Source organism: Sciurus carolinensis, chromosome 1, assembly GCF_902686445.1.
Source record: "Sciurus carolinensis chromosome 1, mSciCar1.2, whole genome shotgun sequence".
In the NCBI taxonomy this organism is placed as follows: domain Eukaryota; kingdom Metazoa; phylum Chordata; class Mammalia; order Rodentia; family Sciuridae; genus Sciurus; species Sciurus carolinensis.
In genome coordinates this window covers 106,653,611-106,668,814 of record NC_062213.1, presented here as the reverse complement: position 1 = coordinate 106,668,814, position 15,204 = coordinate 106,653,611, and the positions used below count along the sequence as shown (strand labels likewise).

At 33.6% G+C, this 15,204-nt stretch overlaps 1 protein-coding gene across 2 annotated transcripts in view; it reads left to right on the top strand.

Annotated features, from left to right (window-relative positions):
- Sycp1 (synaptonemal complex protein 1) overlaps positions 1-14,508 on the top strand; it is a 147,917-nt gene extending 133,409 nt beyond the window's left edge. For both annotated transcript variants that reach the window (XM_047567226.1, XM_047567216.1), the window contains 4 exons: positions 787-966; positions 2,096-2,239; positions 14,179-14,268; positions 14,371-14,508. In XM_047567226.1, the coding sequence (XP_047423182.1) occupies positions 787-966; positions 2,096-2,239; positions 14,179-14,268; positions 14,371-14,508 (552 nt within the window). The remainder of the gene's footprint in view (positions 1-786; positions 967-2,095; positions 2,240-14,178; positions 14,269-14,370) is intronic.
- Positions 14,509-15,204: the final 696 nt, after the last annotated feature.

Sequence of the window (15,204 nt, the reverse complement as noted above, 5' to 3'; positions counted from 1 at the left end):
TGGTAAAATAGCGATAAACATGGGTTTCAGGTAGGATTCCACTAAAGGAATTATTACTTGCTTTTACTAGAAAGCCAGGTTAGATGCTAAAGGAATCTGTATACAAAGGTAGGAATAGAACAGAGGAAAATGAGTTATGACATAATGTCTAAGTATTTGGAGTAAATTTACAGTTGGCTTACTTTCAGAATTGAAGCAAATAATCATTTCCTCAGTTTGTTTTTCATGAAAATTTCACTTGTTTTTTACTTTCATGGTTTTCCCACCCCCTTTTTTTGAACATTTGTGAGACTAGTAAATAGGGAAAGACTGATATTTTTATAGGTAAGAGAGAATGAATAAAAGACTACATGAATGAGAATGAATAAAAATGGAAAGTAAATTGCCCTCTGACTTTTAGACTGTTAGACTAAACCATAGATGAAAGTTGGTTTTGTTTGTTTGTTTGTTTGTTTGGTATTTTTTTTTTTTTTTTTTTTTTTTTTGCCAGGAAGGGAGACAATGATTGATTGATTTGAGGATTCTCAACTTTTGGTCAGTAGAGAGTAGCCTTGTTTTCATAGCAACTCTATGAAGAAAGGGAAGATGCATATACCATAATAATCTTAAATAAACAATTAAAGTGACAAAGAATAAGTGTAATTCATTCATATTTACCTAATAAAATATAAATTTGGGGATAAATTTTAGTTTGAATATTTTAGAATTCTACTAGTTATACTTTAATTAAAGAAATAATAAAAATAAAATTTAATGATGGTTTCATTCACTTTTTCTTTTTTGCAGAAAACACAGGCATCTTTATTGGAAACACCTGAAACTAATTATCGGAAATTTGATTCTAAAACAGCCTCTTCACAAAATATATCTCGGAATTTCTCATCAGCAGATCATGGCAAATCCAAAGATAAAAGGGACTATCTGTGGACCTCTGCCAAAAGCACTTTATCTGCACCATTACCAAGGGTTGGTTTCTAAAATTCCCAAGTGATAGTAACTTTTTTTAATCAAAAAGAAGATTCTGTGAAAGTGCATGCCTGTAAATGCCAGTGATTTGGGAAGCTGAGCCAAGAAGATTGCCAAGTTTAAGGCCATCCTCAGCAACTTAGTGAGACCCTCTCAAAATTTGAAAAAAAAAAAAAAATAGAGATTGAGGGCCTTTACACAGTAGTAAAATCCCCAGTACCAAATAAATAAATAAATAAATAAATAAAAAAGATTTTGGTATCACAGTACATACACACTCTAAAACTTTGAAATAGCTCCATCTCTGTTCTGCTGTCTTTTTGTTGGCAGCATGCACTAGAGTAGTGGACTGCTATTTTTAAGGATAATGTAGAGCTGGAGATCATGGATAAGAACAGGTAATATTAAGACACCATAAAGTTTGCTGTTCTTACAGAAATTCAGCATTTTTGGAATAACACTCTGTAGGCTGCTGAAAGCCTTTTTAAATTTCCATAATTATGAAAAAAATAATTTTGACCCTTTTTTTTTAACCAATATTTTATTGCTGTTATGCAGGACTGAAATATTAGAGTTCTCATTACTTTGCCATTTTTGCTGATGTCACTACCCTTACTTTTTAAAGATTTTTAAAAAAATTTTTACAAACTGTATTTTGGTTCATTGTACATACGGTGTAATATAGAACACTAAACCTTGATTGATGTGAATTACTTACCAACCCAAGATATATAAACATTTTCTCACAGAACAATAAGGAGTTTTATGAAGAGAGCAAAACTCACTCCAGTCTGTTTTTAATCATAGATAGAAAAATTGGAAGTTCATCTTAAGATTATTTATTGCTGAAGCTATAGAAGTCTGCCTCTCTCTTATTTTTTGTACATTTCCTTTAGTTAGTTGAAGGAAAGGACAAAGCAGTCTACTATTGTGAATTTTTTGAAGATAAAATTTCTGGCATCAAAATATCTGAATTAAATTTCTATTCAAAATTTCTGCCTCACATATTTGCCAACAAAAATGGAGATTTCTAATTTCTAAAGATTTCAATTGCATTGAAATGGTTTATTACATCCTTTATTAATAATATATTTTATTTGATAGAATGTTTTTTTCTATTTTTGTATAGGCATATACAGTGAAGACCCCAACTAAACTAAAAATGCAGCCAAGAGAAGACAAGAATACATCTGTTGAGGAAAGTAATAAAAAGAGAAGAATGGTCTTTGAATTTGATATTAATTCAGATAGTTCGGAAACTACTGATCTTTTGGTAAAGATATTATAAATAATTTATTATTTGTCTCATTATTTCTTGATGTATATATGTGTGTGTGTATATATACACACATTTATAATATGTACCTAGTACCTATCATTGTAATACTGGTGTCATGAAGCTGTAATATAACAGAACCCTTATGCTTTTGCAGTGTTTTTGAGAAATTAGTGTTCAAATAATTTCCCTCTAAATTTCAGAAAATGTGGCATTTGAAAATACCGGCAATAGTATTATTGGTATACGAAATGAGTTATCATTGTCTTGTTTTCCAGCAAAGAGTTATTTAAAAAGTTAAAAAAATATAGGTGTAAGTATTTTTAGTCTTTTTGTAGCCAAATCTGTTAAGGGTCTGCCTCTTTTTTTGCATATTATACATGTTACTTTATTTGACAGCACTTATTGGTTGATACTTTATATTAAGGTATGATTGGCAACTGTAAAATTCTACTCTTAAGGAATTAATGTAGTAAAGACAGCATGTTTAAGGAAACTATTTCCTCTAGCACTTTGCAGCTCTGTTTACTCCCTTTATATACAATACCACTATTTTCTAAAATCATAATGATGGTTTCTTGAGAGTAATTAAACATAGTTTATTTAATTTAAAAACAAATAATGATTATCTTACTAGAAACAGCAATATACCAAAAACTTTAATGACAAACTTTCAATCAAAGCTATTTGTTTCATTATTCTCACTTGTAAGTCCCTTAAAGCTTTTTTACTGCTTTGAGAGCCTCTATTTTTATATGTTCTGGGATAGGAACAGATGAAGTTTTAAGATCCCAGTTATTGAAGTTAATATGTAGAGTCCCTATTCCAGAACCTCTTTGTTTTATAGATAATGATTAACATCTTAACAATAAAAACTGTGAAACATATACTATTGTAAACACATTGCATATATTATTTTGATCATTTCTTACCACATTTCATGCTATAGAGGTATAGATGAGGTTGTTCTTTTCATTTCACACTTGAGGAAACTGAGTCATGCAGGTAACTTTTATAAGATCACTTAGTAAGGCAGGGAGCCAAAATTTGAAAATAATAGTCTGGCTCCATAGCCTGTGTAAGTTATTATACATTATAACTTCCAATTCAAATTGTAGTCTAAGTATATAAAAATGTAATGAGAATGGCCATGGGCTTTGGAATTATAATAAGCAGGGTTGTAATCCCTGCATTTGTTTTTTCAGTGTGTATTTAGGCCAGTTTCTTAGTGGATCTGGTACTCAGAATTATTTGAAGTGATTTCATTTTCAGATTTTAAAGGAACATCATATGCGCTGGGAGTGTAGTTCAGTGGTAGAGTACTTACCTAGCAGGTAACTGGAGGCAAGTGGGGTGTGGCTGGAAGAAATAGTTCACTGGGGGCATTACTATGGGGTATATATTTTGTATCTGGAGAGTGGAGTTTCTGTCTGCTTCCTCATCATCATGTGAGCTGCTTACCTCTGCCATCCTCTTCCACCATGATGGAGCTGGATGTATATGGACTGAGACCTCTGAAACTGTGAGCCCTTAAATAAACTTTTCCTCCTCTAAAGTTGTTATGGTTGGTTCTTTTAGTCCCAACAGCAAAAAAACTGACTAAAACAGAAATTGGTACTGAGAAGTGGGATTATTGCTGTGACTAACCTGACCATCTGGTTCAGAAGCTTTTGGAGCATTTTGGAATTGTTGGGAGGAATTTTGAGATACTTAGCAATACAAGCTGGAAGTGCTTTAGATTGTTGTAAGTAGAGCTTAATGGCCCATTCTGGTGGGAGCTCAGATGACCAGAATGCCAATAGGACATGGACAGTGAAGATAGGGCTCAAGAGGGTTCAGAAAAGGAGGACTCCATTGGAATTTGGAGGAGAGGCCATTTGTGTTATGTTTTGGCTGAGAAGTTGTCTGCATTTTGCCTGTGTCCTGAGACTTTCTGTGAGACTGATTTTAAAAGTGATGGACTTCTTAATCTGGCAGAAGAACTGTCTAGCCAGCATAACATTCAGGAAGTGGCATGGGTGGCTTTTCGCCAAGTTTATTGTGATATTCAGAAACAGAAAGCAAAGCAGAAAGATTTGAGAAACTTGAAGGCAGGAGTAAAACTGGGCCTAAGGAAGTTGCAGTTATTAAAGACATTACTGCCACTAAAGAAATCTTGAAGAGACTGCCTAGAATATAAGAAACATGGCTTGAGGGCATATCAGTAGCTGACAAGACCACACCCTTTTCAGGCTCAAGGGAGTAAAAGTGAAAATTCTTTTGAGAAGAGACCAGTAGGGAATACTTCTTACACAAGGGGGCCTAAGAAGTTTTTTCAATGTGCTCAGCCATCTGCTCAGAGGCTACTGTAGTTAGGGTCTCTGAAGGCTTGGCTACTGCACAAGATGGTAACAGACCTTGGTGTCAACCACAAATGCTGGTTCTGCAGGAATGCAGGATGCTGGAATTAGGGAGTCCTGGAGGCTTCCACCAAGATTTCAAAGAAGGCCTTGGAAGTCAGGCAAAGTGCAGCATTGTTGGAGTCCCTGCAGACACTCCCCAAGAAGGCAAGGTGTGGAGATTTGAGGAGGAAACTGAAGCTGCAGTGGAGACCCCTGAGATTAAGAAGTGCCAGTAATGTGGAACATCATCCTAGGAAAGCTGAAGGAATTGAGCAGAGAAAAGCCAACGGAAAGGCCAGTTGGACTGCAACAAACAAGGCCATGGAGGCGGAGCTACACAAAACCTTTGGAGAAAACATCATGATGCCATGTGCCCCAAATGCTAGACATGGCGCTACAGGATTTGTTTGCCTAGCTGGATTTTGATCTTACTTTGGGCCTATCCCTTATTTCTATGCCCCTAATTTTGTGAGTGGAAATGTTTACTCTGTACCTTTATATATTTGATACTTCTAAATTGCTTTTAATTTTATAGGAATTCACAATGTGAGATTACCTTGAGCCTCAGAGAGGCCTTTTTTTGAGATTGTGAGGACTCTTGGGAATGAACTAAATGTATTTTGCATTGTCAGATGAGTATGAGCTTTTGGGGGCCAGGAGTGGAATGTTATGGTTTGGATGTGAGATGTCCCCCCAAAGCTCATGTGTGAGACAACACATGTAGCAGACTTTCAAAATAAATGAAGCAAATCTTCATAGAATTGAAAAGAAAAATAATTTTATTATAATTTTGTAACACTACAGTATCTGACTTTCAGTGATGAATGAAAAGAAGATTAAGTGTGGAAATCTAGGACTTGAATACCACAATAAATTAGCTAGACCGACACATATAGTACACTACATACCAACAGAATACATATTCTTCTCAAGTGGGCATGGGATGTTCTCAGGATAGATCATTTAAGTCACAGAACAAATCTCAATATATACAAAAAGATAGACACCACAAAGCATTTTCTCCAACCACAATAGAATGAAGTTATAATCAGTAAAGGAAAGGAAATATGAATGTTCACAAATTTATGGAAATCATACAAACACTATCAACCATTAGGGCAAAGAAAAAATCACAGAGGATATTAGAAAATACTTAGAAGTATATGTAAAGGAAAACAGTATGACAAAATTTATGGAATACAGCAGCTGCAGGGCTCAAAGGGAAATTTATAGTTATAAATGTTTTCATTAAAAGAGATGTCAAATCAAGAATCTAACTTTTCACCTTTAAGTAACTACAAAATGAAGAGCAAACTAAGCTCAAAGCTAGAAGAAAGAAGATAATAAAGATTAGTTCAAATATATATTAGAGAATAGAAAACAATAGTGAAAATCATTGAAATCAAGCTTCTTTGAAAAGATCAATAGGTAAAACTTTAGAGAGAGATAAAAGAACAATAATAAATAAGAAATGAGGGGGAGACATTATCTCTGAACTTTCAGAGGTAGAATTATAAACTTATTGAGTAACTGTATGCCAACAAATTAGATAACTTAGAGGAAATGGACAAATTTTTGAAATTCTTATATTTCCTAAAATGACTCAAGACATGAAAACCTCATCAGATCTGTAACAAGTGCTATGGTTTGGATAAATGCCCCCCCAAAAGCTCATGTGTTCAAGGCTTGGTCCCCAGCTTTGGTGGTAGAACCTTTAAGAGGTGGGGCTTATTAGGAGGAAGTTCAGTCATTGTGGCATGTCCTTGAAGGGGATATTGGGACCCTGGTCCCTCTTCTCTCTTTCTGGCTGCCATGAGGCAAGCTGTAGTATTTGCCACAAGCTCCTTCCATAATGTACTACTTCACCACAGGCCCAGAGAGATGGGGCCAATTGACGTGAACTGAAGCCTATGAAACTGTGGGCCAAAATAAAACTTTCCTATTTGTAAGTTTTTTTTTTTTTTTTAATCTCAGTTATTTGGTCACAGTGACAGAGAGATGACTAACACAAGTGAAGAGTTTAAATTAGTAATAATAAAAAAATCTAACAAAGAAAAGATCTGAAGACTTCATGATGAATTTTTATCAAACATTTGAAGAATTACACCAATTCATCTTAAACTTTTCTAAAAAATTGGAGAGAGAACATTTCCTATCTCATTCTGAAGTCAGCATTACCTTGATACTGAAAGTCAGCTAAAGAAACCAAAAGAAAATTACAGAATAATATCCCTATTAATTAGATACAAAAATATTCAACAAAATATTAGGCAAATGGAATCAAGTAGTGTAGTGAAAGAATTATCTACTATGACTAAGTGTGATTTTTTTTCTAGGAATAATACACTATATTAATGGAATGAAAGGGTAATAAGTCACACAATGCAGAAAAGACATTTATCAAAATTCAACATCTTTTCATGAGAGGAATGCTCAGAAAACTAGAAATAAAAAAGTTCCTCAAGATGATAAAGGATATTTTTGAAAACCTCCAACTAATATCATACTAATTGGTAAAATACTGAAAGGTCTGCTCCTAAGATAAGGAATAAGCCAGTGCCCACTTTGACCATGGTATTCAGTATTGTACTAGAAGTTCTAATTAGAGCTATTATCCAAGAAAAATAAATGAAAGGCATGCAAATGGAAAGGAAGAGATAAAACTATCTTTCTTCACAGATGGCATAATTCTATGCAGAGAAAATCTGTTTTATGCTATAAAAAGCTACTAGAACTAATAAAAAAATTTAGCAGAATTTCAGGGCATAAAATCACACAAAAATCAATTGTTTCTATACACTGGCAGTGAACAATTCAGAATAAATTAAGAAAATAATTTTATTTACCTATAGCATCTAAAAGAACTAAATACTTAGGAACAAATCTAACCAAGGAAATGAGAGTTGTGCACTAAAAATTATGAAACTGATAAAAGAAGTTAATATCTAATAAGTAGAAGACATTCTGTATTCATGGATAAGAAGACTTAACATTATTAAGATGTCAGTACGATCCAAAGAAATCTCCATATTCAATGTAAACCCTATCAAAGATCCAATAGCCTCTAAAATTTTTTTATTGGTGCATAGCAATTATGCGGAATCCGGGTTTCATTGTGGCACCTTCATATATGCACATGACATAAATGATCACTTTCACTCCCCAGTAGCTCCTTTTGCCCTCCTCTCTTCCCTCTCACTGATCCCCTTTCTTTAACCTAATTGCCCCTCTATTTTCATGAGACTCTTTATCCCCTTGTTTTTCTGACTTCCACATATGAGAGAAAACATTTGAATCTCATCTTTCTGAGTCTGAATTTTCCTTGAATGCTTCCTAGTTTCATCCCTTTTTTCTGCAAATGACCCAGTTTTGTTGTTCTTTATGTATAACTGAATAAAATTTTTTTATGGGACTGGGACTGTGGCTCAGTGGTAGAGCATTTGCCTAGCACATGTGAGGCACTGGGTTCAATCCCCAGCACTACATAAAACTAAATAAACCAAATAAAGGTACTGTGTCCATCAACAACTAAAAATATTTTTAAAAAACCTTTATTATGTATATATACCACATTTTCTTTATTCATTCATCTGTTGATGGACACCTAGGCTGACTCCATAACTATTGTGAATTGTGTGACTATAAACATGGATATGCACGAATCTTTATAGTGTGCTGTCTGTAATTCTTTTGGAGAGATACTGAGGAGTGGTATATCTGGATCATATGGTAGTTCCAATTTATCAATTTCTGAGGACCTCCATACTGATTTCCATAGTGGCTATACTAATTTATATTTCCAACAATGATGTACAAGGGTTATTTTCCCCCTGCATCCTCTTTAACATTTATTGTTTGTATTTTTGATGATTACTATTCTTACTGGAGTGAGATGAAATCTCAGTGTAGTTTTGATTTGTATTTTCCTGATCAGTAAGGAAGTTGAACTTTTTTTCATATAATTGTTGACCAAATGTACTTATTTTGAGAAGTGTCTGTTTAGTTCATTTGCCCATTTATTGAACAGATCATTGTCGTCTCCTTCTTCTTCTTCTCCTCCTCCTCCTCCTCCTCCTCCTCCTTCTTCTTCTTCTTCTTTCTTTTTTTTTTGGTGTTGAGTGTTTTGAGTTCTTTTTATGTTCTAGATATTAATCTTCTGTCAATTGAGGAGCTGGCAAAGTTTTTTTTCTATTCCATAACTTCTTTCCTCACAACTGTCAATTTTTTCCTTTTCTTTTTAGTTTGATGACATCTACTTACTGATTCTTGCTATTATTTCATGAACTATAGGAGCCCTAGTGAGGAAGTTGCTACCTATGCCTATATGTTGGAGAGTGTCCCCTATGTTTTCTTCTAGCAGATGCAAAATTTCTGGTCTTATTCCTAGGCCTTTGATCTATTTTAAGTTGATTCTTATGTAAGTGAGAGGGAGGTATCTAGTTTCAATCTTTTACATATGGATATCCAGTTTTCCCAATATCATTAACAAATGAAACACCAGAATTTCTGGATCTGAGTCTTTGACTATACAATATTTCATTTCAGTGAATTCCCTCAGTTATCCACCTCACTGAGTAGCAGTATTCCAGCTGCTTTAATTCCAAGCTGTGGGGAAACTGGAAAGTGAAGCCTTTCTCTGCTCCTTCTTCTTTGTTCCCTCTTCCCAATAGTCTTATTTGCAGAAATGAAAAAGTACTCAACTTTATATGAAATTTGCAAAGGGTTCTAAACAACTAAAATAATCTTGAAAAATAGGGATAAAGTTGGAGTACTCACAGTTGCCAATAGTGATACTTACTACAAAGCTAGTGATTAAAACTATTTCTTACTGGCATAGGGACAGATATATAGACCAATGGAAAAGGGACAGAGAGCCAAGAAATAACTCATTACATATATGGTTGATTTTTTGACAAGAGTGCCAAGACCATATAATGGGGAATGGACAGTTGTGGATTTTTTTCCTCCAAAAACCAGAGACACATCGAGGAAAGAAAATTTCAGACCAATATCCTTAATGAACATCGATGCAAAAATTCTCAACAAAATTTTAGCAAATCACATACAAAAATATACTAAAAAGATAGTGCACCATGATCAAGTGGGTTTCATCTCAGGGATGCAAGGTTGGTTCAACATCAGGAAATCAATAAATGTAATTCACCGTATCAATAGACTTAAAGTCAAGAATCACATGATTATTTCAATAGATGCAGAAAAAGCATTTGATAAAATACAGCACCCCTTCATGCTCAAAACACTAGAAAAAATACGGATACTGGGAACATTCCTTAACATTGTAAAGGCCATCTACGCTAAGCCCATGGCTAATATCATTCTAAATGGTGAAAAACTGAAAGCATTCCCCCTAAAAACTGGAACAAGGCAGGGATGCCCTCTTTCACCACTCCTATTCAATATCGTCCTTGAAACTCTAGCCAGAGCAATTAGACCAAAGAAATTAAAGGGATATGAATAGGAAAGGAAGAACTCAAACTATCCCTATTTGCTGATGATATGATTATATACTTAGAGGAACCAGGAAATTCCACCAGAAAACTTTTAGAACTCATAAGTGAATTCAGTAAAGTAGCGGGATATAAGATCAATGCACATAAATCTAAGGCATTTTTATTCATAAGTGATTATTCTTTGGAAAGAATAATTAGGAAAACTACCCCATTCACAATAACCTCGAAAAAAATAAAATACTTGGGAATCAATCTCACAAAAGAGGTAAAAGACCTCTACAATGAGAACTACAGAACACTAAAGAAAGAAATTAAAGAAAACCTTAGAAGATGGAAAGATCTCCCATGTTCTTGGATAGGAAGAATTAATATTGTCAAAATGGCCATACTACCAAAAGTACTATACAGATTCAATGCAATTCCAGTTAAAATCCCAATGACGTACCTTACAGAAATAGAGCAAGCAATCATGAAATTCATCTGGAAGAATAAGAAACCCAGAATAGCTAAAGCAATCCTTAGCAGAAAGAGTGAAGCAGGGGGTATCGCAATACCAGATCTTCAACTCTACTACAAAGCAATAGTAACAAAAACGGCATGGTATTGGTACCAAAATAGAAAGGTAGATCAATGGTACAGAATAGAGGACACGGACACAAACCCAAATAAATACAATTTTCTCATACTAGACAAAGGTGCCAAAAATATACAATGGAGAAAAGATAGCCTCTTCAACAAATGGTGCTGGGAGAATTGGAAATCCATATGCAACAGAATGAAACTAAACCCGTATCTCTCACCATGCACAAAACTAAACTCAAAATGGATTAAGGACCTCGAAATCAGACCAGAGACCCTGCATCTTATAGAAGAAAAAGTAGGTCAGATCTTCAACAGGTTGGCTTAGGACCAGACTTCCTCAACAGGACTCCCATAGCACAAGAAATAAAAGCAAGAATCAATAACTGGGATAGATTCAAACTGAAAAGCTTTCTCTCAGCAAAGGAAACTATCAGCAATGCGAAGAGAGAGCCTACAGAGTGGGAGAAAATCTTTGCCAATCATACTTCAGATAGAGCACTAATCTCCAGAATCTATAAAGAACTCAAAAAACTCAACACCAAGACTACAAATAACCCAATCGACAAATGGTCTAAGGAAATGAACAGACACTTCACAGAAGAAGATCTACAAGCAATCAACAAACATATGGAAAAATGTTCAACATCTCTAGTAATAAGAGAAATGCAAATCAAAACCACCCTAAGATTCCATCTCACCCCAATTAGAATGGCGATTATCAAGAATACAAGCAGCAACAGGTGTTGGCGAGGATGTGGGGAGAAAGGTACACTTATACATTGCTGGTGGGACTGCAAATTAGTGCAGCCACTTTGGAAAGCAGTGTGGAGATTTCTTAGAAAACTTGGAATGGAACCACCATTTGACCCAGCTATCCCACTCCTTGGCCTATACCCAAAGGACTTCAAATCAGCATACTACAGAGATACAGCCACATCAATGTTCATAGCTGCTCAATTCACCATAGCCAGATTGTGGAACCAACCTAGATGTCCTTCAATTGATGAATGGATAAAGAAATTGTGGTATATATATACAATGGAATATTACTGAGCCATAAAGAATGATAAAATTATGGCATTTTCAGGCAAATGGATGAAATTGGAGAACATCATGCTAAGTGAGATAAGCCAATCTCAAAAAACCAAAGGACGAATGATATCGCTAATAAGTGGATGAGGACACATTATGGTGGGTGGGAGGGGTTAGTGTTAGGGTTAGAGTTAGGGTTAGGGAGGGGGGCAAGAATGGAAGAAGGAAGGACTGTATAGAGGGAAAAGAGGGGTGGGAGGGGTGGGGGGAAGGGAAAAAATAACAGAATGAATCAAACAACATTACCCTATGTAAATTTATGATTACACAAATGGTATGCCTTTATGCCATGTACAAACAGAGAAACAACATAAACAACATGTATCCAATTTGTTTATAATAAAAAAAAGATTAAAAAAATGATCTCAGGAAAAAATGGATGCTCACATGTAAAAGAGTAAAGTTGGACCCTTACCTTAGGCCCTATTAAATAATTGAAATGGATCAAATATCTAAATTCAAAAGTTTAAACTGTAAAAATCTAGAAGAAAACATTGGCGACATTCTCATGACATTGGATTTGTCAACAAATTTATGTATACAACACCAAAAGCATAAAACAACAAAATAATCGATAAACTGAACCTCCTCAAAATTAAGAACTGCCATATATCAAAGGACACTACAATGAAAGTGCAAAGACAAGTTACAGAGTAGAGGAAGTATTTGCAAATCATTCAATATGGGGTTAATGTCCAGAATATGTAAAGAACTGCCCCATTTCAACAATAAAATAATAAAACAACTTCAAAAAATGCAAAGACAAGCTATAGAATGGAAAGAAATATTTCCAAATAATTGACCTGTCAGGGATTAATGTCCAGAATATATAAAGAACTCTTAACAACTCAACAATAACAAAATAACCCAACTAAAAAATGGGTAAAGGACTTGAATAGATTAATATAAATTTTTATTTAGTGTGCAGTAATTGATTTTATTTTAGGAATAATTTACAAGATGATTTTTAAAATAATTTCTCCTTTCTGATATGGTCTACTGGTACATAGGATCTGAGAGTATCTGTAAAGGTAGCCCTAGGGCTTACTGCATTTTGTCAACATTGTAGAATTCATGAAAATCTGTTTGAATATTCTTATCTGTGAAACTTCTGAAATTTAAATGTGAATTTAATGAGCATGAAGGTATCATATGAACTGGCTGCTTACATGAATGAATTGTGTAGCATATTCATTGAGAATGGATTCTATAGATTCTTGGATTTAAAACCCAACTCCACCTCTTACTAGTTGTACAGTGTGGGGCGATTACTTAAAATTTGTGTGCTTAAATTTCCTCACCTTATACAATTGTGAGGATTAAAACTAAGTAAAATATGCAATGCACTTAAAACAATAGCTGGCTGACACATGGAAAGTACTGTTATATATTATTATTTAGGGGAATTGAAATATTCATAAATTGATAACTACAATTTAAAATATTTTATTGTGATGAAATACACATAACAAAATTTACTGTCTTAACCATTTTTCATTGTACACTAATCAGATGTGTTAATAAATACATTCATAATGTGCATAACCATTATTGCCATCCATCTCTACAATTCTTTTCATCCTATAAAACTAAAACCTTATTCCATTAAACAATAATCCCTTTTCCCACCCTCCCTGCAGCCTGTGAAAACCACCATTCTGTTTTGTATCTATGATTTTGTCCACTCTTGAGTATCTCATAGAAGTGGAATCATATCCAATTTGTTGTTTTTTGACTGACTTTTTTCACTTATAATGTCTTCAAGATTCACCCATGTCATCATGTATGTCAGAATTTTCTTACTTTTTAAGGCTGAATAATATATATGTATATACATTTTATATATATATATATATATATTATATATATTAAATTTTTCTTATCTGTTGGTGTGGACACTTTGATTGCCTTCACATTTTAGTTGTTGTTAATGCTACTTTGAACATGAATTTTCCCTTCAAGACTCTGCTTTCAGTTCTTTTGGGTATATCCCCAGCTGTAGAATTACTGGATCATAGATAATATTATAATTTTTGTAGTATTATAAATGTTATTATCAGATCTAAGCATGAGTTGAGTAAGTAGGGTGGGGGAAGTAGGGAAGAATGGTACTATAAAGACTCTAAAAACTGGAATAGAAATGAGTAGGAAAGTACTTTTATGAGTATATTTAATAGAATAAAAATCTAGGTCCTATTTTGGCTGATTGAAGATTCATTTGTTATCTTCCTTCTGTGGTCTTCTTTCTCTTTTTTCTTTTGCCCTCCTTTTTTGTCCCTCCTCCCTTCTCCGGCCTTCCTTCTTTTCCCTTCTCCTCATTCTACTCTTCATGTGATATGTTGACAAAATTTTAATAATGTAATATTAATTATGGTAACCCCAACATTATATTTTTGTATTTTTCTTCAAGAGCATGGTTTCAGAGGAAGAGACATTGAACAAACTATATAAGAATAATAATCCACCAGTTTCTCATCTTTGTGTCAGAACACCAAAAAAGGTAGCTTTTACATTTTATCTCAGAAAGCATATTTTAAAAGACTGACTTTCTTTTTTTAAAAAAATTTAAAAGTATCATGATTTTATTTTATTTTACATTCAGACCCCTTCATCTCTGACAACCCCTGGATCTACTCTGAAGTTTGGACCTATGAGAAAAATGCGAGAGGACCATTGGGCTATAATTGCTAAAATGGATAGGAAAAAAAAACTAAAGGAAGCAGAAAAACTATTTGTTTAATCTCAAAAAAATCAGTGTGATTTTTAATAGTCTCAAATTTATGGTTAATTTTAAAATTATTTTCTAGGAGCCAAATTTTATCTGGAAATTGAGACCTTAAAAATATTTGCATAAATAATTTGTGTTTCTTTATACTATTAAATTTTTTTGGCTTAACTGTGAAATAACTATTATCTGAAAACTTGTCATTATATTCAGATAATTATACGAACATTTTTTGTTACTGTTTATAGTATTCATGAAAAATGTTTTTACTAAATTTTCAAGTCTTTAGTCTTTGCTAGAAATGCATCATTGTGATTTATTCTTTACTATTAAAATATTTTATATGCAGATAAATGTTTTTCGTTGATTCTGTGGAGATATCTGAACAGCTAATCATCATGTTCATATTTTTAAATCTTGAGAGCTTATTAATGAAGTTTTATACTTCTCAAGAAGTTTGAATTGCTCTATTTATGAAAGTATTAAATGGCTTCTTGTGTCAGGAAAAAAGTGTATAATGGTATGATTTCCTGAAGTATTTCATTTATTCAAGATTCACTAAGCAAATATTATTGAGTTTCTACTAAGAGTCAATCATAGATATAGATCTAGGAATATAATAGTGAACAAAAAAGAAAAATAAACCCTTTATTTTCTTGGAGTTTACATTCTAGTGAGAGAAACAGAAATGAAACAAAATAAATAAAACAT